The sequence below is a fragment of the Lontra canadensis genome, unplaced genomic scaffold, assembly GCF_010015895.1.
Source record: "Lontra canadensis isolate GAN:19392208 unplaced genomic scaffold, GSC_riverotter_1.0 scaffold35, whole genome shotgun sequence".
In the NCBI taxonomy this organism is placed as follows: domain Eukaryota; kingdom Metazoa; phylum Chordata; class Mammalia; order Carnivora; family Mustelidae; genus Lontra; species Lontra canadensis.
The window spans coordinates 3843420-3866573 of record NW_022631029.1 but is presented as its reverse complement, the minus strand read 5'-3'; the positions used below and the strand labels follow the sequence as shown (position 1 = coordinate 3866573).

The window sequence follows — 23154 nt, the reverse complement described above, 5'->3', positions numbered from 1 at the left end:
CCAGGATTGGGGCACCCTAGGGGGGAGAGGGTCCTGGTGGGGTGTCAGTGTTGTGGAGGAGCCTGAGGGCCTAGGACAGGGTTCATGAACACAAGAGGTGTGGGAGAAGGACTGCCTCCCACTGCCAGGAAATGGGTCAGTTCTGTCCCCTTTCTAGGGTGTATTAGGGGCCTCATTTCGCCATCCTGCCTCCCTGCTGCCCCCAGCTCATTTTGGCGGCGAGGGAGGATTCTTAGGGCCATCCCATTAGTGGCCTTGACTGGTGTGTGGCACCCCCAGAGGCACTCGACCTCTGTTGGCCAACTCTGAAGGCACTTCTTGTCCAGCTGTCCTTCTACCTGTCCATCAAGCAGCCATTTGTCCAGCCAACCTTGACTGCCCTCTGTGGGCCAGACCCTGCCCAGGCGATGCCCTGGTGAGCAAGAAAGCCCAGCCCTTTCAGACCTAGGGGTCAGACGGACAGCCAAATGAGTTCATTGCATATACTCCAGGGACTGCCGTGGGCTACTCCATGTTGTGAACTAGGCGGGCATAGCCATGGGGTCCCCCAGACCCTCGCAGGGCTCCCCATCATCCACGGTTCCTCCGTGCGATCTCCCCTAATGATTAATAAATAGTCTTCTCCATTCAAAGAGCTGGACTGGGCTGAAGACCCCTTCCACTCCCTGCCTGGGGGCTCTCCATGTCCCTGGTTTATTTGCATGTTATTTGCATGTCCCTCTCACTTCCCACCTAGAGAACGTCCACACCCGCTGGCCACCAGGGGGTGCAAGAGGCAAAGACTTGGTCAGGCCCCTGGGCCTCCCAAATGGTCATCCCCATTATTGGCTGTTCCTGGTGGATGTGTTGTGATCCTCTTTACTTTTTCACCCCATACGTCCTCGCTCCCATTTTTCGGAAAGTGAATTAGGGTTCCATGAGGCCGGATTACCCAGCAGAACCTCGCACCAACCCCTGTGTGCTCCTGGGCTGTGCTGGCAGTCTCCCCTCCTTGCCAAGGTGGAGGTGTGGGCATTCCCAGCCCCGATTCAGTAGGATTTGCTCACAGGACAGCCCCAGAGATGGGAGGTGGGAGTAGCTGGGAGAGAGGCAGTGGACTTCCTGTGCCATGGGGCATTCAAGCTAGAATCTAGAACCCATGAGGGTAGGGATGACCTGAAAAGGATCTCAGCTCTGGGTGAATTGTGAGGCCACCCCAGGCTCTCTCAGATCTGTGGATGGGGTAAAAGGATGCACAAGAGAGCAGTGGCTTGCCCCTAGTTGGCCCACAGTGATCAGGATGGGAATCAGACTTCAGTTTTGGCTTTTTGTCCTTAGCCCCAATCTAAGTTCTGTTTTTTATTTCAGGCCTGCTCTATACTCCGAGAGGGCCCTACCCCTAGGAAATTCCTTCCTAGTTCAGCCACATCCCCCAGCAAGGTCTTTCCATGCCTCAAGCTTGGTCCTCATGCCCCTCCATCGCTCAGACCCTCTCCAGGTCTCTTTAGTTCTTCGGGAAACCCTTGGAGACACCCTTTTGGTGTGACCCCACACAGGACCCGGCCTGGAGGAGCCTCCACAATGGGGGAAACCAAGTCACACACAGACATCCCCAACCGCCTGGGTCAGCGCTGGGCTGGGACAAGGAATGGGGGTAGAGGAACCCCAAATGGGAGGAGGGGCCATTGAAGGCAGGCCTCGAAATGATTCCAGCCTCCAGGAGGAGGGGCTGCTATTGTCCCCATTTTTCACATGAGCAAACAGGCTCACGGTGCAGTGACAAGCTTGAGGTCATGCGGTTAGTGGAAACCAGAGCTGTGGTGGGGACCCAGGCTCTCTAACCCTGGGCCTATCTACTAGGTCACACTATACTTGCCATGGCGGGTCCTTCAAAGCCATCCCATCCTGACGTTGTGGGAGAGGATCTGGAAGAGGGAGAGGCAGTTTTTCCTCCACCATCCTATCTTCTCACCCCTACCTTCACCTCCCCGCATCCCCCATTCTCCAGGCCCCTGCCCAAATCCCCCTCTATGACCCTTTCTACTCCCTTCTCCCCTCAGCAACCAAGGGTGTCCCCTCATCTGAGAAGACTGAGGTCAAGACATTGACTGCCCTGATGGGGGACGAACGTTCACGTGGGATGACACAGCCAGTGATGGGGGAGGGTACAGGACAGGAACTGGAGTAAAGACAAAAAGGAGAGGCTGTTAGAGGAAACAGTATGAATGGTAGAAGGTGGGACTGGCCAGAATGGGAAGGGGGAGTGGAACAGAGTGTGGTGGGGGCAGGGGCAGGAACATGGGAGGGAGCCTTTGTGGTGGGAGGGGGCAGTGGGTGGGACGCATGGGGGTAGACCCAGCCAGCTCAAATCAGGCAGACCCTTCCCAACACACTCTGGCTGTTCCCAGAGCTACTCCAGCTGCTGCCCTCACGTAACCAGAGCCTGCCTGTTGCATCAGAGGCGGGCGGGCAGCCACGGGTAAACAGAACAGCCCTCGGGGGGCCTGGGGCTCCCCAGCCACCTCCATGCTCCCCAAGCCTTGTTCTGTGCTTTGGAGCCAAGGCAGAAGCCCCCATCCTACCCTGGGCTCTGGTGTGTTCTTGGGACGTCTGAGCGTTTGGTGTGGAGCATTGTGGGGCAACCCAGTGGGGCAGAGACAGGACTCCTGGTCCCTATGTTCTTATGACAATGTGAACCCTAGCTTATGTCTAAAGATGAAAGCTTTGCCCAGACTAGGGATCCAAACTGCCCATGTCACAGATGAGTAGATTGAGGTTTGGGGAGAGGCCTTCCAGAACCCCAGTTCCCTGCTTCAGTGTCCCACACACACTGACATCTCTGCTTGCTCCCCACAGAGTCCAGAAGTCTAGCTATCTCCTGCTATCTTCCAAGAAGGTGGATACCAGGCGGCCATTGCAACCCACCTGCTCTCCCACTTTATCTGCCCCAAATCCCCCCCAGATCCCTCCCCCTCCTCTCCATCTCCCAGCCTCTCTTTGCGTGCCCAGCCCATTCTGCTTCTTCCTACTGCTCTGGCTTCATCTCCCTCATCTCCCCCACCAAAGAACACTCTGCTCTTTGCCTCTACACTTTTGCAAGTGCTGTTGCCTCTTGGAAAACCCTTCTCCCAGTGGCAAACTCCTATTCATGCTTCGAGGCTCAGTAAAATGCCACCCTTTCTGGGAAGCCCTCCCTGGCCCCTCTGGCCCAGTCCTGACTCCCCAGAGCTTGGGGTGGGGGGGCAGTCAGGTGTGTGGCAGCTCTGCCTTCTCCAGACCAGTGGTTTCTCCAGGACTACACAGTCCAAAATCATCTTCATTCTGTAATTCTGTCCACACTGATTCTCTCACCAGTCCTGTTCTGATTTCCTTGGGCCTGGACCTCTGCTAGGTGGTGCTGGGATCCCAGGGAGGAAGTGGATGCAGGGGTCTGGGCTGGGGTCTGGTTCTGGAAGCCACACCCCCTGCATACAGCTGGCCTTTCTAGTGAAGGCTGGCACCCAGCAGCCAGAGGGGTCTGTTGCGCTCCTGTGGGGACACAGGAAGCAAGCAAGCATCCGGCTACAGGGGCACCTCATCGGGGACTCCAGAGTCAACTTTCTGCAGTCCTTCCATTTGGGTGAGAGCAAGGATCAATGGTGGCTTCCGGGCACCATCCCTGGAGCCTTCAGGGTCTCGGGTACAAGCTGTATTTCACTCAGTTTAGAATAAGTCTAGGGCTGGGATTAACAGTGATCCGAACTAGAGACCAGGTCCGAATTAGCGTCAGGGTCACAGTAGCAAGGTCAGGGCCCCCAGTGAGGGCGGTCTGATCCAGCCCCCGCCCTGGTTCCCTTTCTTCATTCTACGCCCTCCTCATTTCAGCGTCTTCCGGGGTCTGAGTCCGGTCCCCAGAACTCCGGGGGCGGGGCCACGCCCAAGTGCCCGCCCATTACGGTCCATATGCAAATATTCACCACCCCACCCAATCAGCTCCCGCGGGGGCGGAGCAGCCCATTCTAGAGGCACCTGTGGCCGCCCCGCGCTCCGAGCGCCTAGCTGCGGCTGCCAGACCCGTCCGCGAGCATCCAGAGGGCCCCGGGCCCAGCAGGTGCGTGTCACGTCAGGCCGTGGTTTGTGCGGTGTCACCTGAACGGCACCTGTGGTTAGGGGGGTTTGGAAGTCCGAGTGTGCTGCTGTGCATTGGAGAGTTGTGTGTGTCTAAGAGATGTGCGTCCCGGGATGTGAGTCTGAGATGTTGTGCGTCCTGAGCGGTTATGGCCAAAGGGTGTGAATCTGAGGGTTGTGTTCCAAGGGAAGGGTGTGTCCAAAGAGTTGCGAGTCCAAGGGTTGTGTTTCTGAGAGGTTGTGTGTCCAAGGGGCACGTGTCTGAGGGTTTTGATGTCATTTGCAAAATAGCGTGTCCAAAGTTGTGGGGCCCTGGGCCCCTGTTACGTGTCTGTGAGTTGTGTGTCTGGTCTGTGAGCTGGAATGTGCCCCTCTCGGGAATGCATCCCTTTTGCACATCCTCTGGGCCCTTGTACACAACCGCATGCCTCTCTGCTGTGGCTGTGCCCTTGTGTGTAACTGCCCTGCACCTGCATGGGGCGTGACTCTGCATGTGTGCATGTGACTGCCAGGACCCTTGTTCAAGCTTCAGGCTGTGAGTGTGGGGGCCTCAGGTGGGCCGACGAGATGCCTGTGAAGCTTGGGGGCAGGATAGGAGGTGTGGAGCCCTGGGGGGGGGGGCGGCACAGCTGCCTGGATCACCCGCTTCTCTGTGCCTCAGTTTCCCCATCGGGGAGATGGGTACAGGAACAATAGTCACAGCCCTCTGAGGTTGTCAGCACATGACAAGCTGGTGGTTCTGTTACCTTCGCAGTCATGCTCCCCCTACCGGCGTTCCCCGCACCCCCTGAACCTCTCCCAGGGTCCGGGGCTGCAGACTTGGCTGACTGATTACCTGGCTGTCCTCGGTCCCTTTGTTGCAGACTTGAGAAGTCCGAAATAGCTGAGGCCATGCCTGGCCTGCCCCAAAAGCCTCAGCCGGGAAGGTCAGGACCTTTGGACATTTGACATCCAGTCATGAGAGCTCTCAGACTATTGGGGTGACAGAAATTGGGTTCAAAGCAGTATTTAGACCGGGAAGGACAAGTGTGTGGGGTTTGATTGCAAAGGTCGAAGGGGTTTTGGGAGAAGTCGGCCTTCCTCCCTCCTGTCCCCGTGTCTGCCTCCCACTGCTTGTCTGAGTCTAGGGGTGAATCTTGACTTCCAGGAAATGAAATTTTAGAACATTGAGGGCCTGGGGGGTTCTCACCTGCAGGAGCTGGAGGCTGTTTATCTGCTCTAAAGTGCCCACTTTGCAGGAGAGAAGACTGAGGCCAGATGGAGACATACAGGCCCCCCAGAGAAAGTATGGGCTCAAGGCTGCTGTTCTGCCATCCAGAGAAAACAAAACCAGGAATGAGGGCCTAGTCTTCTCTCTCCCCTCTCTGTGTGACTTCAGAAAGATCCCTGCACCTCTCTGAGCTCTGTAGCTGCCCCTGTGACCTGAGCATTGAGCTCAGTTTTACATCCCACCTCCAACTAATGATTTATTTTGTTAAATCATTAGCCAACCAGGCAGACATCTGGAAAATGCAAATTAAGGGGGGAAAGGGAATTAAGATCATTTGTTACCCCAACTCAGATGCAATGCTTGTAGAAATCTTTGGGGTCTGGCCTTCTAGAAGATTTGAGGAACACAGGTACCTGAAGACAGATGTTATTTTTCAGAGCATTTATCATACACTGGGATCCCATTCGGGGTCAGAGAACTCAACCCTGTTCTTGCCCTTAAATCCCTGTGGGGTGCACACACAGGTTGGGTCCTGTTTCCCAACCCCCAAAAAGGGGGGTCTCCCTAGGCCTGCATCTTGGGAGCTATGAGGCTGCCCTGTCACCAGCCCCAGGCCCAAAAATGAGTGTCTTGGACCCCAATGATGCCTCAGGCTCACTTCCCAGACTATGCAAGAGTAGGGATTTGGGAGTACATCAGAACGGCTCTGGGGCACAAGCCAAGGCTAGAGTGAGAATCTGGGGGGTGGGGGGTCTCGCTGTGTGGCCCGGAGAAGACTGCTTCCTCTTGTATAAAATGGGGACAGTGATCTCCGCTTCACTGGGCTGTTTGTGGGTCAGGCAGGTTCTGTGTGTAAATGAGGTGGCATGTAGGCCTGGGCAAACAGTAGTCACTCAATAATAGGAGGTACCATCCAAACTGTGACCAAGTGGAAATCCCTGTGAGCCCCATCTAGGCCCATCCCCACCCCACCCTCTACCAGGGCCTAGGTGGCCTCAAAGCTATATGCTTTCCTGGCCTGCTGTCCTCCAGGTCCAGGTTTATCCAGAATCAAGGCAGGGCCCTCAGCACTGAGCAGTTGAGGCCTGTTGGCATAGGGAGTCACAGGCTGTGGACACAGGACTGCTCCTGTCCACTGTCCACACGCACTGCTCCTGTCCACTGTCCACACGCACAGCCTCCCCGTCTTCCACAAAATGCTGTCCTGGCCTCCTGTGCCAGTAGGACTTCTCCCCACAGCAGCCATGGTGTCTTTTGAAAACCTTGAATCAGACCACAGCTCTCACCTCCTTGTGCACCCTCCGTGGCTCCCCATTGCTCTCTAGTCCACCTTCTCATCCCCATCCCTGAGGCCCCATGTGGCCTCCATGCCCTCCTCTGTCTCCATGGGCTCCCCCCTGCTTTAGTCACACTGGCTGCCCTGCACCTGGAAGCTGACCAGCACCTGACCACCTCAGGTCCTTTGCACCTGCCATTTCTTCCACCAGGTGGTCTCTCCCCTACATCCCAACCTGGTTGGTGTCCTCTAGTCCTTGAGGGTCCCCTTTTCAGAAAGCCCCTTCTGACCCCTCTGTCCAAAGCAGCTCCCTCCCCTGCCACCCACCCCGCCTGCTTTCCCCTGTTGAATTTCTTCCCTGAAGGCCTCTGTCTCTGCCATGATTATGTGTCTGTTGTCCCCGCTCCCACTGGGCTTGATCTGTCCACTCCCTGTCACTGTGTCCCCTGCCCTTGGTGTGCTCTCAGACATTTCTGGGGGAAGAGAGTTGGGGTCAGGGATGCCCAAAGATCCCATCTTTGGATGGCTATGTCTTGGGTCTGCTGGGCTATGGGCCGAGTCCCTTCCGCCCAGCACTGACAGATGTGCTAATTTCCCAAGCAGGGAGGCCCTGGCCTCAGGGGATGAATTTCTGGGGTCCCATGGGGAGATCTTTCTCTGGAACAAAGAGAGAGAAATCTTGGGCCTCCCTGAAGTTGCCCCTAAGGCTCAGGGGACATCATCGGGTGCCTTGGGTGGCCCTGGGCTCCAACCTGGGACAGCAGGGTTGGGTTCAGAATGTAAAGGCTCTCCCAGCTCCAAGTGTCAGGGTCCCAAACCCGTCAGGGAGGTGTGATGGGGTAGTGGGCTTCTGTTTGCAGTGGCTGTGTCAAAGAATTTGGCCTTCTTGCCAGATGAGGGACAAGATTTCCTTCCTGGATGGACACTGACACCTACAGAGGGTCAGTCCCTGGGCCTGAGAGGAACATGAGCACCCCTCACTTGGCTCTTGTGCTGGTGGCTTAGAGCAGGGTCTCCAGCTGAAAGGGGGCAGGGCGCAAATTTGTTTTAGTGGCCACGGGGCCTTTGAAAGAAAACTGAACCAATTATCCATGTTTCCGTTGATTAAGCAGTTTGCTCATCCACTCAAGGAAGGGTGACTGGGGGCCTACTGTGTGCCGGGCACTGGGCGGGAAGGGCTCTGTCCCTGCCCTCACCAAGCGGACATCCGAGTGGGGCAGCATGAGCCTCAAAGAAAGTAGCAAAGGAGCAGAGAAAGTTTCCAGTGGGGCCGAGTGCCTCAGGGAGAGGTGACTGTCCCCGGGGAAAAGGGGCGCCTCCAGAAAAAGGGATTTCTGCCTGGCCTTAAAAGACATAGAGCAGCTCCTCGGACCTGGGCAAGCCTGGCAAGGGTGGTGGCCCCAGGGAAAGGCCCAGCCTGGGCAAAGGCCCGGTGGTGGAAATGTGTCAGATGCCTGAAAAGGGGCAGAAGGGGTACTGGTAATTTGCTGGTAGATGAGGCCTTTCTAAAGAGAAGGAACAGGTGGGTGAGCACTGGGGGGCTCCCAGGGACTCAGAGTACAAATGGGGAAACTAAGGCTCGGAGCACGTCAGGCAGTGAATGTGCCGTGGAGCTGAGAATTATAACACTGTGGTCTGGCCAGGTTCACAGCCACAGCCCTGGCTTCTCAGCACATGGCCTCCTAGGAGCAGACCTTGGGAGGGGAGGTCTGAGGGACCCCATTGGGCCTCAGTTTCCCCATGGGTATCAGAGGGCCTCATGGACAAGGGACCCCTGAGGGGCCTTCTCCAACTGGAACATTCTCAGTTTCTGGGATTCAGAGCCCCTTGAGGCTTCCAGATATGTGACCCCCCCAGATGCTCACTTCCCACAGACTCCCCAGCCCCCCACCCTTCCCTGGAGCTGCTGACCACTGTGCCTCCAGAAGCCAGTGGGTTGGGCATTGTTACCACTGCAGGGCTGGGAGCCCTACCTGTGTCTGCGGCTCTACAGGAAATGGACAAGAAGCATGCATGTTTTGGGGGGGGCATGGTATGCTGGGGGGGTGTCTGCGTGTATTGGGGAGTCTGTGTGCATTTGGGGAATTAGAATGTGTTGGGGGCTCAGCGTCTGGAGAGGTCTGTGTGTACTTGGGGGTTTGCACGTGCAGCACGTTCTGAGTGTTTGGGGATATGTGTGTTTGGAAAGCTGCCTGGGCTTAAGGGGGTCCCTGTGTATTTGGAGCCGCATGTCTTCTGGGGACTTTTGTATGGAGGGATCTACTGTGTTCGAGGGTGGTACCTGTGTCCAGGAGATCTCTGTGGATTTTGAGGGGCTCTGCATGTGTTTGGGACATCTCTCTACCTGCATCTGTCCATTTGAGGAATGAGCTTTCTCCTTGTCCCCCTATTCCTCAGCCCCCCTGCCTAGTCTGCCCAGGGCCCTTGCTCAGATCTGGGCACCTCCCAGGACCAAGCAGAGGTGACCATGTGACCATGAAAGCTGGCTGCACAGGGGAAGGAGGGAACCAGTATCTATAGAGGACCTACTCGGAAGCCCCAGCAGCCCCCTCCCCCACCCCCCTACCCCAGTTCAGCAAGGTAGCCCTGACTCTCCCATTTCCTGGTGGAGGAAACTGAGACCCACAGAAGTTTGGCCACACCAGAGTCACTGCCAGAGCTCACCTGCCCTCAGGGACTACTGTGGGCTGAATCAGCCCCTAGGTCATCCACAGAGGCCCCCCCCCACTTGGGGCACCATCTCCCCAGGCCCCCAGGGTAGGAGGCAGGCCCAGGGCCCCTGCTGGGGAGGGAGGGGTCGCTGGCAGCTGGGGTCAGAACAGCTTGAGCCCTCAGGAGAGGGGAGGGGGAGGGTCCCAGCTTTCCAAGGGGCTCTTCCTGTCTCCTGTAATGAGGTACTTGGGGAACAGGTGATGAAACCAGCTGCTGGGTTGCGTGAGGCGGGGCTCCAGGCCTGATTCGCTGTGGCCGCCCAGGAGCAGCGCCCCCTCCCCGCTTCGCCAGTCCCCGTGGGCCCTCCCCTCCCCCTCCCCCCGCCACCCACCTGCCTCTCACTTCTCCTTTCCTCCCCTCCTGTCCTGGGTCCGGGTGCTCCGCCAAGCTGTGGCCTCTGGGCTCCGGGGTCGGGCAGCGTGACTGTGCCACTCATCCCCCCATTTATGCCCCACTGGGAGCCAAGAAGGGGAACTTGACTGGCTCCTGGTCTTTTCTTTCAAACCCTCCCCACAAGGCCTTTGAGGTCAGAATTCTGTGACCCATTTTATGGAGGCTTGATGTCACCCAGCCTGTCGCTGTGTGTGTCACTGTGGTCTTCCAAGATGGCATGCTGACTCAGCGCCCCCAGCTCCAAGACTCGGCCCTTCTTCCTTCTGGCTTCTGGAAGGGCCAGAAGACAAGGTCAGCAGAGCCATCCATCACCCCGTCCTCCCCAGCTGGTGGGGGAGAAGGAGTCTCACCCCCATTTACAGGTGAGAAAACTGAGTCCTCAGACAGGGAGTGCACCATGGTAAAGGGTCAGTGGGGGAAAGAATGCCAATGGTGGCATTCTTTCCAGCTCCCGTATCTCCATCACCAAGGTGCTAAAAGGCCTCACCAAGTCAAAGAGGTGACACGCTATGGCCTGAAGGACCCCAGACATGTTTGTTGATCGTCTTAGTGACCACAGGGGCAGCTGAAGAGAGTTTATGGTGCTCTGGGCACTCATGGAACTGTCCTTTGTTTTCTAAGTTCTTTGCCTGCACAGTGTTCAGGCCTGGGAGCTGGGCTCTTCTCCCAGCCCTCATGGATGCCACCAGTGCATCCGGGCCTTTTCCCTGCCAAAGGATTCTTCTGCTTCTGCCCCACCCCCCAACCCCTGTCCCAGTTCAGGCCTCTCCTCTCCCACCTGGACACCTGCCCTAGCCTCTCCCTGTCACCTTCCTCCTTCTTAGATGCTACTCCCCACGGCATCCTTGAACAGGGGAAGCTTTTTATTACTTATTATTTTTTTAAAGATTTTATTTATTTATTTGACAGACAGAGATCACAAGTAGGCAGAGAGGCAGGAAGAGAGAGAGGAGGAAGCAGGCTCCCTGCTGAGCAGAGAGCCCAGATGCAGGGCTGGGTCCCAGGACCCTGGGATCATGATCTGAGCCAAAGGCAGAGGCTCGACCCACTGAGCCACCCAGGCGCCCCGGGGGATGCTTTAGTAATAATAATAATAATAAAAAAACCCTTTTGATTGAGATACATCATGGAGAGAAAAAGGCACCAATCATCAGAGTAGGGCTAACACATCTGCACAAACTAAGCATGTCTGAGTGCCTGGACTCTGGGCCAGGGAGCAAGTGGCCCCGGCAACTCCTGCAGCCGTGCCACAGCGCCTGCCCGGCGTGGCCACTGAGCTGACCCTCATCGCTGTAAGGAAATGTTGCCTCTTCTGGAACTTCATGTAAATGGGATTACACGGTGTGTCCCCGCTGTCGTGTCCAGCACTGTGGGGAGGGCCCGCCATCTGGGAGGTCCACGATGCAGTCGCACCGAGCGGGAATGCTTCCTTTTACTGGGCTTCATAGTCGTCCATCGCGGAGTCTAGTGGAGAGTAGTAGCTGATTCTCCCAGGGACGGCATCTGGGTGGGTTCCAGCTTGGGGCAAGGATGAATGGAGCTCCTGAAAACATTCTTATCTGTGTCCTTGGGTAAAATACGGACCCATTTCTCTTGGGTGAGTACTGAGCAAAGAGACTGCTTGGGTCATAGGGAAGACGGATATTTACCTAGTAGACACCAGATAGATTTCCAGAGTGGCTCCACCTCTTCCCCTTTCCACCGGCCAGATAAGAGAGCGCAAGGGGATTTTTCAAACTGTAAAATTATATCCCGACCCCCCTGGCCCCCAAACTCCCCACAGCTCCTCGTTGACCTCCGAGTAAAGCCCACTGTCTTCACTGTGGCCCTATGCGATCTGACCCTCACAATCTTCCCCACCGGCATCCTTCATCTTTCTCCCTTCTTCCCACTGTCATGCTGTCCAGCCATACAGTCTTCTGTGATTTCTTTTAAAATACCAAACTCCAGGGGCACCTGGGTGGCTCAGTGGGTTAAGCCTCTGCCTTCGGCTCAGGTCATGATCTCAGGGTCCTGGGATTGAGCCCCCCATCGAGCCCCGCATCGAGCCCCCCATTGAGCCCCACATCGAGCCCTGCATCGGCCTCTCTGCTCAGCAGGGAGCCTGCTCCCCCACCCTACCTCTCTGCCTGCCTCTCTGCCTACTTGTGATCTCTGTCTGTCAAATACATAAATTTAAAAAATCTTTTTTTTTTTTTTAAAGATTTTATTTGTCAGAGAGAGACAGCACAGGCGAGCACAGGCCGACAGAGGTAGAGGGAGAAGCAGGCTTCCCGCCAAGCTAGGAGCCCGATGTGGGACTTGATCCCAGGACACTGGGATCATGACCTGAGCCAAAGGCAGCTGCTTAACCAACTGAGCCACCCAGGCGTCCCTAAAAAATCTTTTAAAAATGCTTTAAAATACTAAACTCCTGGGATGCCTGGGTGGCTCAATCAGTTAAGCATCTGCCTTTGGCTCAGGTCATGATCCCAGGGTCTGGGGATGGAGTCCTCTATCAGCCTTCTCGCTCAGTGGAGAGCCTGCTTCTCCCTCTCCCTCTGCCTGCTGCTCCTCTTGCTTGTGCTTTTCTCTCTCTGACAAATAAACAAATAAAATCTTAAAAAATAAAAATAAAATACCAAACTCTGATTGCTTCGGACTTTTGCCCTTGGAGATCCCCCTGCCAGAAATACCCTCCCCACCCCAGCCCTTCTCCCACCCATCCCCCCCTTCCCTACCCGTCCCCCTGGCCCACCTCACCCCAGGCCATCTTCGCATGACTGGCTCTTCCTTTGCTTAGATGTCTCTCTTGTGCTTCAGCTCTCAGTTCCAATCTCACCTCTTCAGAGAGGTCTTTCCTGAAATCCCTGATTCCCATTGCCCCTTTCATGGTTCATACATCTCTTTCTGGACTTAGTTGGATTCTGACATATAGGATTTTTCATAAAAATGACTTGGGCAATTCTCATTGCTTGCAATGGTCTGAGTTAGTTTCAATAACATTGCGTTTCCCTCTCCTTTGAGGTTTGATAAAAGCCATAAAACCATGTGGGCCTGCTGTCCTTTTAATGGTAGGTCTTGAGTCACCTTTCTATTCTTCTATGGTCATTGGTCTACTTAAACTTTCTACTTCTTCTGTGATCAGCTTATCGCAGGGGTTGGCACATGGTTGATACTTCCTACGTGCTAAGAATGAGGGTATAAAGAAAAGGGTAGGCAGGTGCTGGACTCTTGGCTTCAAATGCCCACCCTCTTCCCAACCGCTCGGGCCCCCATTCAACCTGTCCATCAAGGCCCAACCACTTCCTTCCTTCTCTGAGATGCCCTCTTGGATTTCTCCTGGCCCTTCTTTGTTGCTCCTTTCTTGGGTCAATGGGTCCATCCCTTTGCTCTTCTGCTGGGCAGATGCCACGAGCTCTCTGCCTCCTAGCTGGCTGTCATGAGGGTGGAGGGGGGATGTGTGCACAGACGAGGCCTCCCCCCTCGTGCCTGGCACATTCAGCATGTGCTGCCACCTCCCCCCAGCAGTTCCGATCACGCCAACATCTGGAGAACAGGCCACCGGGTCTGTCTGCGGCTCGGTGGGGATTTGCATGTGAGTACAAATATATATGCACACCCTGGGCCTTCGCCTCCGCATTCCTTGGCTGGCCCTTCACACCTGGGCCTGAGGCAGGTCAACGCTGAGTGACTGGATTTGCATGCCCATGTATTTCTGGGTAGGGAGTCAGCTGGGGGAGTCTGAGAGGAAGTTGTTGAGGGAAGCTGGGGGGAGTTCAGAGTCTCTCTTGACCTGCTCCATTCACTAAATCTGGGCCTGCGGGACTTCCAGTCTGAGGGAGACAGAGCTGGATATACACACCCCTGGCTCCATGGGGTCAAAACTGGAGGGGAAGTTTGGGAGCTGTAGGAGTCCAGAGTAAGGGCAGGGAAGGTTTCCTAGAGTAATAAATTTTTTGAGCCGGGTTTTGAAGTGTGAATAGGAGTTGGCCAAGTGAAAAAAAAAAAAAAAGGGCTTTCCAGGCAGAGTCTGTTTTTTTTTTAAGATTTTATTTATTTATTTGTTAGAGAGAGAGAGTGAGCGAGCGAGCACAGGCAGACAGAGTAGTAGGCAGAGGCAGAGGGAGAAGCAGGCTCCCTGCCAAGCAAGGAGCCCGATGTGGGACTCGATCCCAAGACGCTGGGATCATGACCTGAGCCGAAGGCAGCTGCTTAACCAACTGAGCCACCCAGGCGTCCCAGGCAGAGTCATTTTGCTGAAGGTAGATTAAGATGGGCAGGGGCTGATTGGGGCAGGGCCTCAAATGCCAGGCTGGGGACTAGAAACTTCTCCTGAGAACAGAGGAGAGCCATGAAGTGTGTGTGAGCAGGAAGGGGGTATGATCAGAGCTGTATGTTGGGTAGATTGCTCAAGGGCCAGAATTGGGGATGACTTTGGTTCTTGGGTGAGGGTTGGGGGTTCCAAAGCCATTGAAGTTCTGAAGAGTCAAACCCCTGCATGAGCCCATCTGCATCTGTCAGGCCTGGCCCCAGAGATGGTAGAGGATCTGGTGGCTTCAGGAGGAACCAAAGACCCCTGGAGTACAGTGACTTAAAGTGTATGCTGTAGGCCTAGAACAGAAGGGGTATCACCCCTAGTCTCTCCCTTGATGGAAATAGCCCTGGTCTCCCCTCAAGTCTCCTGTCTTCTCTTATCTGGCCCCCAACAGTCCTGCTCCCCATAGCAGCTGTGGCTAAGCTCATAAATGATAAATCAAAACCCTATCCCTTTTTGCTCAAAACCCGCTCATAGCTCTCTGTCACTTAGACCAAAACGCATAGGCCTCCCCACAGATCAGAGGACCCAGAGTGATCTCTGCGGCCTCTACCCCTGGCCACCTTGCTCTAGCCTCATTACCATGTCTCGCCCTTCCTCAGGGCCTTTGCACCTGCCCCTCCTTCTACCTGGAACTCACTTCCTGTCTTGGCTCTTGGATCTCAGTTCAAAGAGACCCACCGCCCCAGCCTTTGGCTCATGGATCTCCCTCATTATGTGAACCCTGCCCTGGTCAGGATGTCCTTGTCTAAACTGGGGACAGACTGAGAAGGGTCCAGATTCAGATCTGCCAGGTCCGGAGATTTATGTCTGAGTCCCATGTTCCCATGGGACCCCAGGCACGGGGGCATTTCCGGAGTCACCTTGGCACCAGGACCTCCGAACCAGTGCCCCCCCTTCTGTCCCCAGGGACCTGTCAGGGCTGGGGCAACACGTCCCAGCCGTGGGAACGCACCCGATTCCGGCCAGGGAGTAAAATTAGCCTGGGAAGTTAAATTTAGCAAGTTGAGCTGGAGCTGGGGGGCCAGGGCTGGGGTTCCCGTGGGTCCTGGCTCTTCCTGGTTGTGACTGCTCGGAGACCCAGACCAGAGAGAGTAGAGGGCACACCTGAGATCACACAGCAAGCCAAATACGACAGTGTCTAACACTCCTGGGCCCTGGGACTCTGGGACAGTGAGGGGCAGGGGGAATCCCACCCAGACCCCTGGAGGGAGTCTGGGAAGCAGGTATGGTTGCTCCTGGAGTTGGACCTACATTTTCCTCCACTTCCCAAGAGCTCATTCCCAGGTGCTCTGTATTTCATACCCAACCCCTTTCATACCCAGACCAGCACACTGAGGCCTAGGGAGAGGCCTGCCTTGCTGAGGATTGCCCCGCGGGTCAGAGGCTGTCTGGAATCTGCCAGCAGGCCCGCCTGACCCTGGGCAGGCCACCCACCTAAAGCCTCAGTCACCTGTGACATGAGAAGTGCCAGGAGGTCATGTGGTCGGAGACATGGTGGAAGGGGTCTTGGTTGTCTTGGGGAGGCTGTCTGTATGGTGGGAGGTGTGCTCTACAACGGGCAATGTGACTCCTTCATTCCAAGAAGCCCGGCATGGGGAGAGCTGGGGAAGGCCTGGAGCCCACCATGTTGCCTGTTGCCTGTCTTGGGGACATGTTGCCCTCCACGAGCTCTCCCTTCTCACCCTTTAGCACCCTTCTAGGGAGGTCCTCATGAGAAGGGTGCAGTATTTCTCTCTAGCCGACCTCAGGCTCAAATCCCAGTGTGAGCTCTACGCTTGAGGTCCTTTTAGGGACCTACTCCAACCTGTTATTCTTGTTTATGTATTTTTTAAAAAGATTTTATTTATTTATTTGATAGACAGAGATCACAAGTAGGCAGAGAGGCAGGCAGAGAGAGAGGAAGGGAAGCAGGCTCCCTGCTGAGCAGAGAGCCCGATGCGGGGTTCGATCCGAGGACCCTGAGATCATGACCTGAGCTGAAGGCAGAGGCTTTAACCCACTGAGCCACCCAGGCGCCCCTTGTTTATGTATTTTTTTTTAAAGATTTATTATCCATTGTTGGGGGGAGGGGCAGAGGGAGAAGGAGAGAGAATCCTCAAGCAGACTCCCTGCTAAACGCAACCACCTGCCCCCCACCTACCGCCCCCGTCCCGCCCCGCAGGGCTTGATCCCAGGACCCTGAGATCAGAACCCAAGCCGAAATCAAGAGGCAGGTGCTTGGGGCGCCTGGGTGGCTCAGTCAGTTAAGTGTCTGCCTTCTGCTCAGGTCATGATCCCAGAGGCCTGGGATAGAGCCCTCCATCCAGCTCCGCTTTGTGGAGGGCCTGCTTCTCCCTCTCCCTCTGCCAGCCGCTCACCCTGCTTGGGCTGTCTCTCTCTGTGTCAAATAAATGAATGGAATCTTTAAAAAGAGAGGGGAAAGAAAAAGACTCAGAGGCTCAACAGACTGAGCCGCCCAGGTATCCCCCCTGTTATTCTTTTAAATTTTTAAAAAATATTTTATTTAATTTATTTGAGAGAGAGAGAGAGAGAACGAGTAGGGCGAGGGGCAGAAGGAGAAACAGGCTTTCTGCTGAGCAGTAAGCCTAAGGTGGAACTCGATTCCTGGACTCTGGGATCATGACCTGAACCAAAGGCGATGCTTAACCGACTGAGCCACCCAGGACCTCAATTCTTTCTATTTTATTTTTTTAAAGATTTTTAATTTCTCTACTTAACAGAGAGAGAGACCACAAGTAGGCAGAGAGGCAGGCAGAGAGAGAGGGGGAAGCAGGCTCCCCGCTGAGCAGAAGCCCTATGTGGGGTTTGATCCCAGGACCCTGAGATCATGACCTGAGCTGAAGGCAGAGGCTTAACCTACTAAGCCACCCAGGTGCCCCCAATTCTTTTTAAATGAATGTAATCTATAATCACTGAGAGGGGAAATTTAGAAAATTCAGGTAATCAAAAAGGGAAGAAAAAAAAAGGCCAAAGGTCATACATTGTACGATTTCATTTATGAAACATCTAGCATGCACCAGTCCATAGAGACCACGGATCCATGGTTGCCAGGGGCTGGGGAGGGAGGATAGGGAGTGGCTGCTAATATGCATGGGGTCTCCTTTTGGGGCGATGGAAACTTTCAGGAGCTAGCTGGAGGTGGTGTTTGTGCAATGTTGTGACCACACTCCATGCTACTGAATTGCACACTTTAAACTGGTGAATTTCAGGTGGTGTGAATTGCATCTAAATTTTTTTTTTAAAGGGGGGAAACTTCACCCATAAATTTCCACCCAGCAGTGACTCTTATCTTGCTCATTTCCTTCTAGTCTTTTTTCTACTCTCAATGCAATTTTTAAATACGTTTTCTTGGAACCATAGCCCTCTATCTTGCTTGTTGGAGAGCTGTTACAGGATTGAATGGCTCCCCAGTGTCCGATGTGCAGACTGGGTTTTTGTTTTTGTTTTTGTTTTTTGTTTTTTTCCAGTGGCTCGAGATTAGTGATTCAGTGAGCAATGTTTCCTGAGCGCCACCAGGTATGGGCATCATATGTCCATCCAACCTGGCCCATCAAGGGCTTTTAGGCTGTTGCCAGTATTAATAATAGCAGCACATATGTGGCACCTGCTGTATGCTGGGTGGATGTGAATATTTCCCATGGGCTAGCTCATTTCATCTCCCAACAACACTGGGCTGTGCGAGACGCTGTTAAGCCGTTGCACACACCAAGGGGCTTAGGAAGGTCAAGGTCCCCCGAGGTCCCACAATTACCAGCTTGTTTCATTTTAGGGCCAAGGGTGAAGCATCTATATCCCGATCCTTTGCCCTCGGTTAGCCTTCTTTTCATGTGGAATTCACTGAGCATCTACTGCATCTGGGGTTGGTTGAGTGGGGACTGGGGGACTGCCAGACTGCCTTGATATCCCCCGTCATCTCCCTTCTCAGTGCTTGGCAGGGGCAGGTGGAAGACAGAAGGGAGGCTGGGTACCTGGTCTCACTTTCCACCCACCCATTCTGTTCTCTTTTCCTTCCCCTCAAGGCCAAGGTCTCTCCACCCAGCCTGGCACAATGGGGAGGAAAAAAATCCAGATCTCACGCATTCTGGACCAAAGGAATCGGCAGGTGAGTTCACTGGGTGGAAAAGTGGCTGGGGGAAAGTTGTTCTTGGCACTGGACCGAGCCTGGGCAAAGGCCTGTCCATTTGGGGGAACTGCGAGGGAATGGGGAGCCTTGATGTGGTGTCTGGAGTTTGAGATATAACATTTGCTCATTTTCATGTTCATTTATTCATTTATTCTCCCTGATGACGGGAGCCCGTCATAGGAGAGATGACACTTGACACAAACCCACCCAATTCAGAGGGCTGGTCCAGAGGGAGGCACAGAACGGAGGAAGCCCAAAGAGGGAACATAGGCCCTGTCCTGGAGACCCAGGAAAACTTCCCAAAGGAGAGGATATTCAGGCTAGGTTTTGAAGTACCAATAGGAGTTCGCCTGGTTGAGAAGTGGAAAGTGGGGGAGCAGTAGAGTCAGAACGGACAGTATGCACAAAGCCCGAAAGAATCTTGAGGCATGGTCGGGGAACAGTTGGCCCCTCCCTCTCCTCCTTGCCACCCCCAATCCATGTCTCCTCCCACCCTGCCTGTGGGTCCCGGCTCCAGGTGACATTTACGAAGCGGAAGTTTGGGCTGATGAAGAAGGCCTATGAGCTGAGTGTGCTCTGCGACTGTGAGATCGCCCTCATCATCTTCAACAGCGCCAATCGCCTCTTCCAGTACGCCAGCACGGACATGGACCGCGTGCTCCTGAAGTACACGGAGTACAGCGAGCCCCATGAGAGCCGCACCAACACCGACATCCTCGAGGTACCCCTGGGGCTCTCCTCCCCAGCGCCCTGATGTCCAGCTCCCGGCGCTCGCTCCAAGCCTAGGGACTCTGGGTTGGCACAAAAGACCAGTGTTGCAATCTAGCTTTGCTGCTGGTAAAAGGTTTGAAGCAATGTGGGGTCCCTCCGAAGGGCAGCTGACCCCACTGTAGAGATAAAAACACCCACCACCGGGCATCGAGGGCTCCACGGCGTGCCCCGCACACAGCTCATCTCACTAAATCCTGTCCCCTGTTTGGCGAGGGCAGAAACAGAATAAAGGGCACATCGAAGCAAGGGAGACCTCACTGAGGGCCGGGAGTGTTTTTGTCTGAGCTGCTGTATCCCCAGGAGAAAGAGGCAGCCTGGCGCCAGCTGATTCATCCCCCACACCCGCCATCCAGGATGGGTGAGATCACTTCCCTTTGGAAATGGGAATCTCTTCCCAAGATGGGAAGCAGAAGCCACAGACGGAAAGATCAGCAGGCCTAGGGCTGCGCGTGGAGCCCCCCTAATGTTTCAGGAGGGTGGGGAGGAGCGGTCAAAGGAGAGGCGGGGGTCCAGGAGTGTGCAGGTCCAGGGAGAGGCAGCTCAGGAAAGCCTAGAAGGTTGTCCTCCAACATTTACGAAACACCTGTCGCACGCTGGGCGCAGAGGCTATGCTTGACGCGAGGAATGGAGGTACCAGGGTCATATTCAGGAGGAGAGTTAGGACAGCGCCAGCAGGGCTGGTGGATCCCAGCCCCCACTGTGTGACCTGGGCCTCTCTGGTCCCAGGGCAGGACAGTCCCTCTCTCACACACATTTGGAATTTGCTAGATGATAACTCACCGGGGTTTTTGGTCAATGGGATTTGCCTGCACTCCAATGGGTCTGCCCACAGAGGTGGGTGGGTAGGTGTCCTCCCTCTCCCAAAGAACCAGGTTCCCTGGCTAGGATGGGGGAGGGGAGGGTCACCGTATTTTCTCCCCTCTCCACAGACACTGAAGCGGAGGGGTGTGGGCCTTGATGGACCAGAGCTGGAGCCAGATGAAGGGCCTGACGGGCCAGGAGAGAAGCTACGGAGGTTGGCAGGTGACGGGGGTGACCCAGCCTTGCCCCGGCCCCGGCTCTATGTAAGTGACTTCTCGCACCATGATGATGGGGCCCTCCCTCACCTCCTAGGCCCAAATGGTCAAGGCTGAGACTGAGACAGGGACCTAGAGTTAGGGAGCTGGTCTCTGTCTAGGTAGAATGGGAAGGCTTCCTGGAGGAGTTGGCATTATAGTTGGGGCTTTGAAGGATGAATAAGGGTTCAGTGGACAGCCGTTTCCTTCCTTCTTTATTTCTTTGATTCATCAAACACCCTGAGAAGCCCCCTCAGTGTCAACACCATGCTGAACAAGAAGCCTCAGCTCTGCGCCTAGCTGTTGAGGAGTGACAGCACCAGACACAGGTTCCTTCCATCTTGTGGAAGGAGCCAGAAGGAAGCGTAGCAAGGCCTTCTGGAGGCAGAGGCTGGCCTGGTTTTCTGTCTTGGATTTGATGTCCTTATCTCCATGTTCTTCCAACCAATCCCATCCTCTCTGCCCTCAGCCTGCAGCCCCTACGATGCCCAGCCCGGACATGGTATATGGGGCCTTGCCTCCCCCAGGCTGCGACCCCAGTGGGCTTGGGGAGGCCCTTCCTGCCCAGAGCCGCCCATCCCCTTTCCGGCCAGCAGCCCCCAAAGCTGGGCCCCCAGGTGAGCATGGGTCATAGGCCCTGGGGCAAAAGGGGGCGGGAATCCCAGGGGGACCTGTAAGGGGGATCCTGGTTCAGGCCCTGCTTGTCTGTGTGTATTACCTCTGGACCTCAGACTTCATTTGATGACGTGGCCACATGCCCTTTCTCGGGGGGTTTCCTGCTCCTCAGGTCTGGCACACCCTCTCTTCTCACCGAGCCACCTTGCCAGCAAGACACCACCGCCCCTGTACTTAGCAACGGACGGGCGGAGGCCGGACCTGCCTGGAAGCCTGGCGGGGGCCCGAGGGGGACTGAGCACCTCAGTGAGTGAGGGGGAAGTTTGGCAGGGCTGATGGGGGAGGGCAGGATGGCGTGGGTGTGGGCCTCAGTTTCCACTTGACCCTGTCTCCCCACAGAGAGGCCTCTATGGTAGCCTACAGAGTCCATGCTCCGCCACAGCTCCAGGACCCCCACTCGGGAGTTTCCCCTTCCTCCCGGCAGGTCCCCCAGGTATACACCCCCCCATTGTACCCTTCCCTGGGAGACATCCATACACTTGCCTTCTGGGGGTGGGGGTCAGCATTTCCTCATCCACTAGAACTGAAAACTGGCTGGTGGGATGGGTCAAGCTTGGGCAAGGGGCTCCCTGAGGTCAAGGCCTCAGTTTATTCCTCCTACCCTCCAGAATATGGCCTGGGAGACCCCCCTCCGCCCCCTGGCCTGCTGCAGCCCCCCACCCTGGCCCCCTGGCAGCATTCGAGGGGTGATGGGCCCCCAGCCGCCCCACCCCAGCCCAGGTAAGTGCCCCAACTGTCCCTCCTCTCTCCCCTCCCTAGCTGTGTGGTGCCTCCAAGTCTTCCCAAGCCCTAGCCACTGCTGACCTCTGGTGGCCACTCCTGGTTCTACACTCAGCCCCTGCCGTCTGTTCTTGGTGGGATGAGTGGCTATTTTGGAAACCCCAAGAGGGACTGCCACCCCCTCCTTTCCCAAGGTCCTCCTGCCGAGCCTTTGCCCAAACCATACCACCTCCCTGGCTTCCCTCCCTTCCTCGCCGAGCTCACAGCCCTCCTTCTCTTTCTCTGTCTCTCCCTGCAGTGGGAGCCGTAGCCTGAGTGATGAGGGTCCCCCCGCCCGTGGCGCCTCCCCGCCGACCCCCCCAGTCAGCATCAAGTCCGAACGCCTGTCGCCGGCCCCCGGGGGCCCCGGCGACTTTCCCAAGACTTTCCCCTATCCCTTGCTCCTGTCCCGGCCCCTGGCAGAGCCCCTACGGCCCGGGCCCCCCCTGCGCCGGCTGCCCGCAGCCGACGGCTGGGCTCGATAATGGACCCAGGGATGGCACCAGTCCTTCCTCCCACGCAGGGCTGGGTGAGGGCACGTGGGGTCCCAGTCTCCCTCCCCGCTTCGTTAGAGAAGAGCCAGCAGTTACGTCCTTCCAAAGTGAAGGCCTGGAGTTCGGATCCACGGTCGGGGGGGGCTCCCTTCTCCCTTTCCTGTGTGTGTATCCACCAATAAAACGCTCATGGTGTCATGGACGAAACTAGCTGTCGCTGCTCAGAGCCACCACCACATCCGGGTCCTCCCATCTGTTCCCAAGAAATCTCAGTCTTGCCTTGTCTCGGTTTGGGGTACGCCCCTCCAGAATCCGATCCTGAGACTAGGATTCGAAGGTGGGTATCCCGGAGGAAGGCAGTTGAGGGGTAGGGATGTGACAGAGAGGAGCCCTGCAGGGGGCGCCAGCGAACAGGTGACTCCGTGGGCAGCGATGCCCACCTCTTCCGTCCCTGGGTCCACTGGGAGTGGGGGGGCTTAGAGTGCGCACCTATAGGGGTTCCACTCCAGGAGCTAGAGGCTGGGCTACTAGCCTCTGAGGGTGTCCAGTCGTGTGCTCAAGGGCAAGTTCCCAGGCTGGGTTGCGATCGCTTGCAGCAAGTAGTTGGGAGTCTTGAACGTTCCGCTACCTACCCGCCGGCTGGGAGCGGTCACTACACGATTCATCTTTTAATGGGCATATCCCTTGATCCCTTGACCCAGCAATTTCGATCCGCCAGAGGCAGGAGGGAGCCGGGCGTTTATTTACCCACTCGGGGGGGCGGGGGGCACAAACTCCTCCCACTCTGGCGTGTATCCTGAGCGCAGATGGGTGTCGGGGAACCAGAAGGAGCTCCGTCTAGTTCTCCCGTCCAGTCATCCCCGAGGTTGTCTCGTGGGATGTTTACAGCATTCAGATCTAATCCCTGACCTTTCCGAGCTCCTGAGCTGCTCCCACCCCTTCACACTGTCTGCCCCTGTCGCCCACCATGTCTCTTGCTCTGACCCCACCCCTAGAAATATTTCCAGTCCCAAGCCTTGGCTGGATAAAATGGAGGCAAGGCTGGAGAGGGTCCCTTCTTAACCTCTGGATCTCACCTTCACGGGGAACAGGAAGCCAGGCCAGCCCATGAAGTCGGTGCCCACAGGTTAAGTGCCCCGTGTCGGGTTCCTAAAAATGTGGGCTGATTTCAAAGACTGGGGGTTGGGGGCATGGGCGGGTGGGTGTGGTTCTGCATGCCCATCCTGGGAGACTGCACTTCCGCCATCGTCCATTAGGCGGCGCCCAAGAGCGAGCTTTGCTCAAAAACTCCCTTCTCAAA

General features: G+C 55.9%; 1 protein-coding gene across 3 annotated transcripts; it reads left to right on the top strand.

Annotated features, from left to right (window-relative positions):
* The first annotated feature begins 4026 nt into the window (after nt 1–4026).
* On the top strand, nt 4027–22061 carry MEF2B (myocyte enhancer factor 2B). 3 transcript variants are annotated; one of them, XM_032867757.1, is made up of 9 exons: nt 4027–4069; nt 17997–18079; nt 18618–18821; nt 19801–19935; nt 20396–20543; nt 20714–20847; nt 20941–21034; nt 21210–21321; nt 21620–22061. In XM_032867757.1, the coding sequence occupies exons 2-9, from the start codon at nt 18026–18028 to the stop codon at nt 21843–21845; spliced, it is 1107 nt and encodes a 368-aa protein (XP_032723648.1). In that variant the 5' UTR covers nt 4027–4069; nt 17997–18025; the 3' UTR covers nt 21846–22061. The 3 variants fall into 3 exon arrangements, with proteins under 3 accessions (XP_032723648.1, XP_032723647.1, XP_032723649.1); XM_032867756.1 differs by lacking the exon at nt 4027–4069 and adding an exon at nt 12964–13254; XM_032867758.1 differs by lacking the exons at nt 4027–4069; nt 21210–21321 and adding an exon at nt 12967–13254 and having other exon boundaries at nt 21620–21756.
* Nucleotides 22062–23154: the final 1093 nt, after the last annotated feature.

Excerpts from the sequence above, each read along its gene's own strand:
- MEF2B (XM_032867756.1), top strand. The coding sequence starts at position 13,032 with ATGGGTCCATCCCTTTGCTCTTCTGCTGGGCAGATGCCACGAGCTCTC. Across the intron at positions 13,255-17,996 it reads GGCTCGGTGGGGATTTGCAT|GCCAAGGTCTCTCCACCCAG; the intron begins GTGAGTACAAAT and ends CTTCCCCTCAAG. Across the intron at positions 20,848-20,940 it reads GAGGGGGACTGAGCACCTCA|AGAGGCCTCTATGGTAGCCT; the intron begins GTGAGTGAGGGG and ends GTCTCCCCACAG.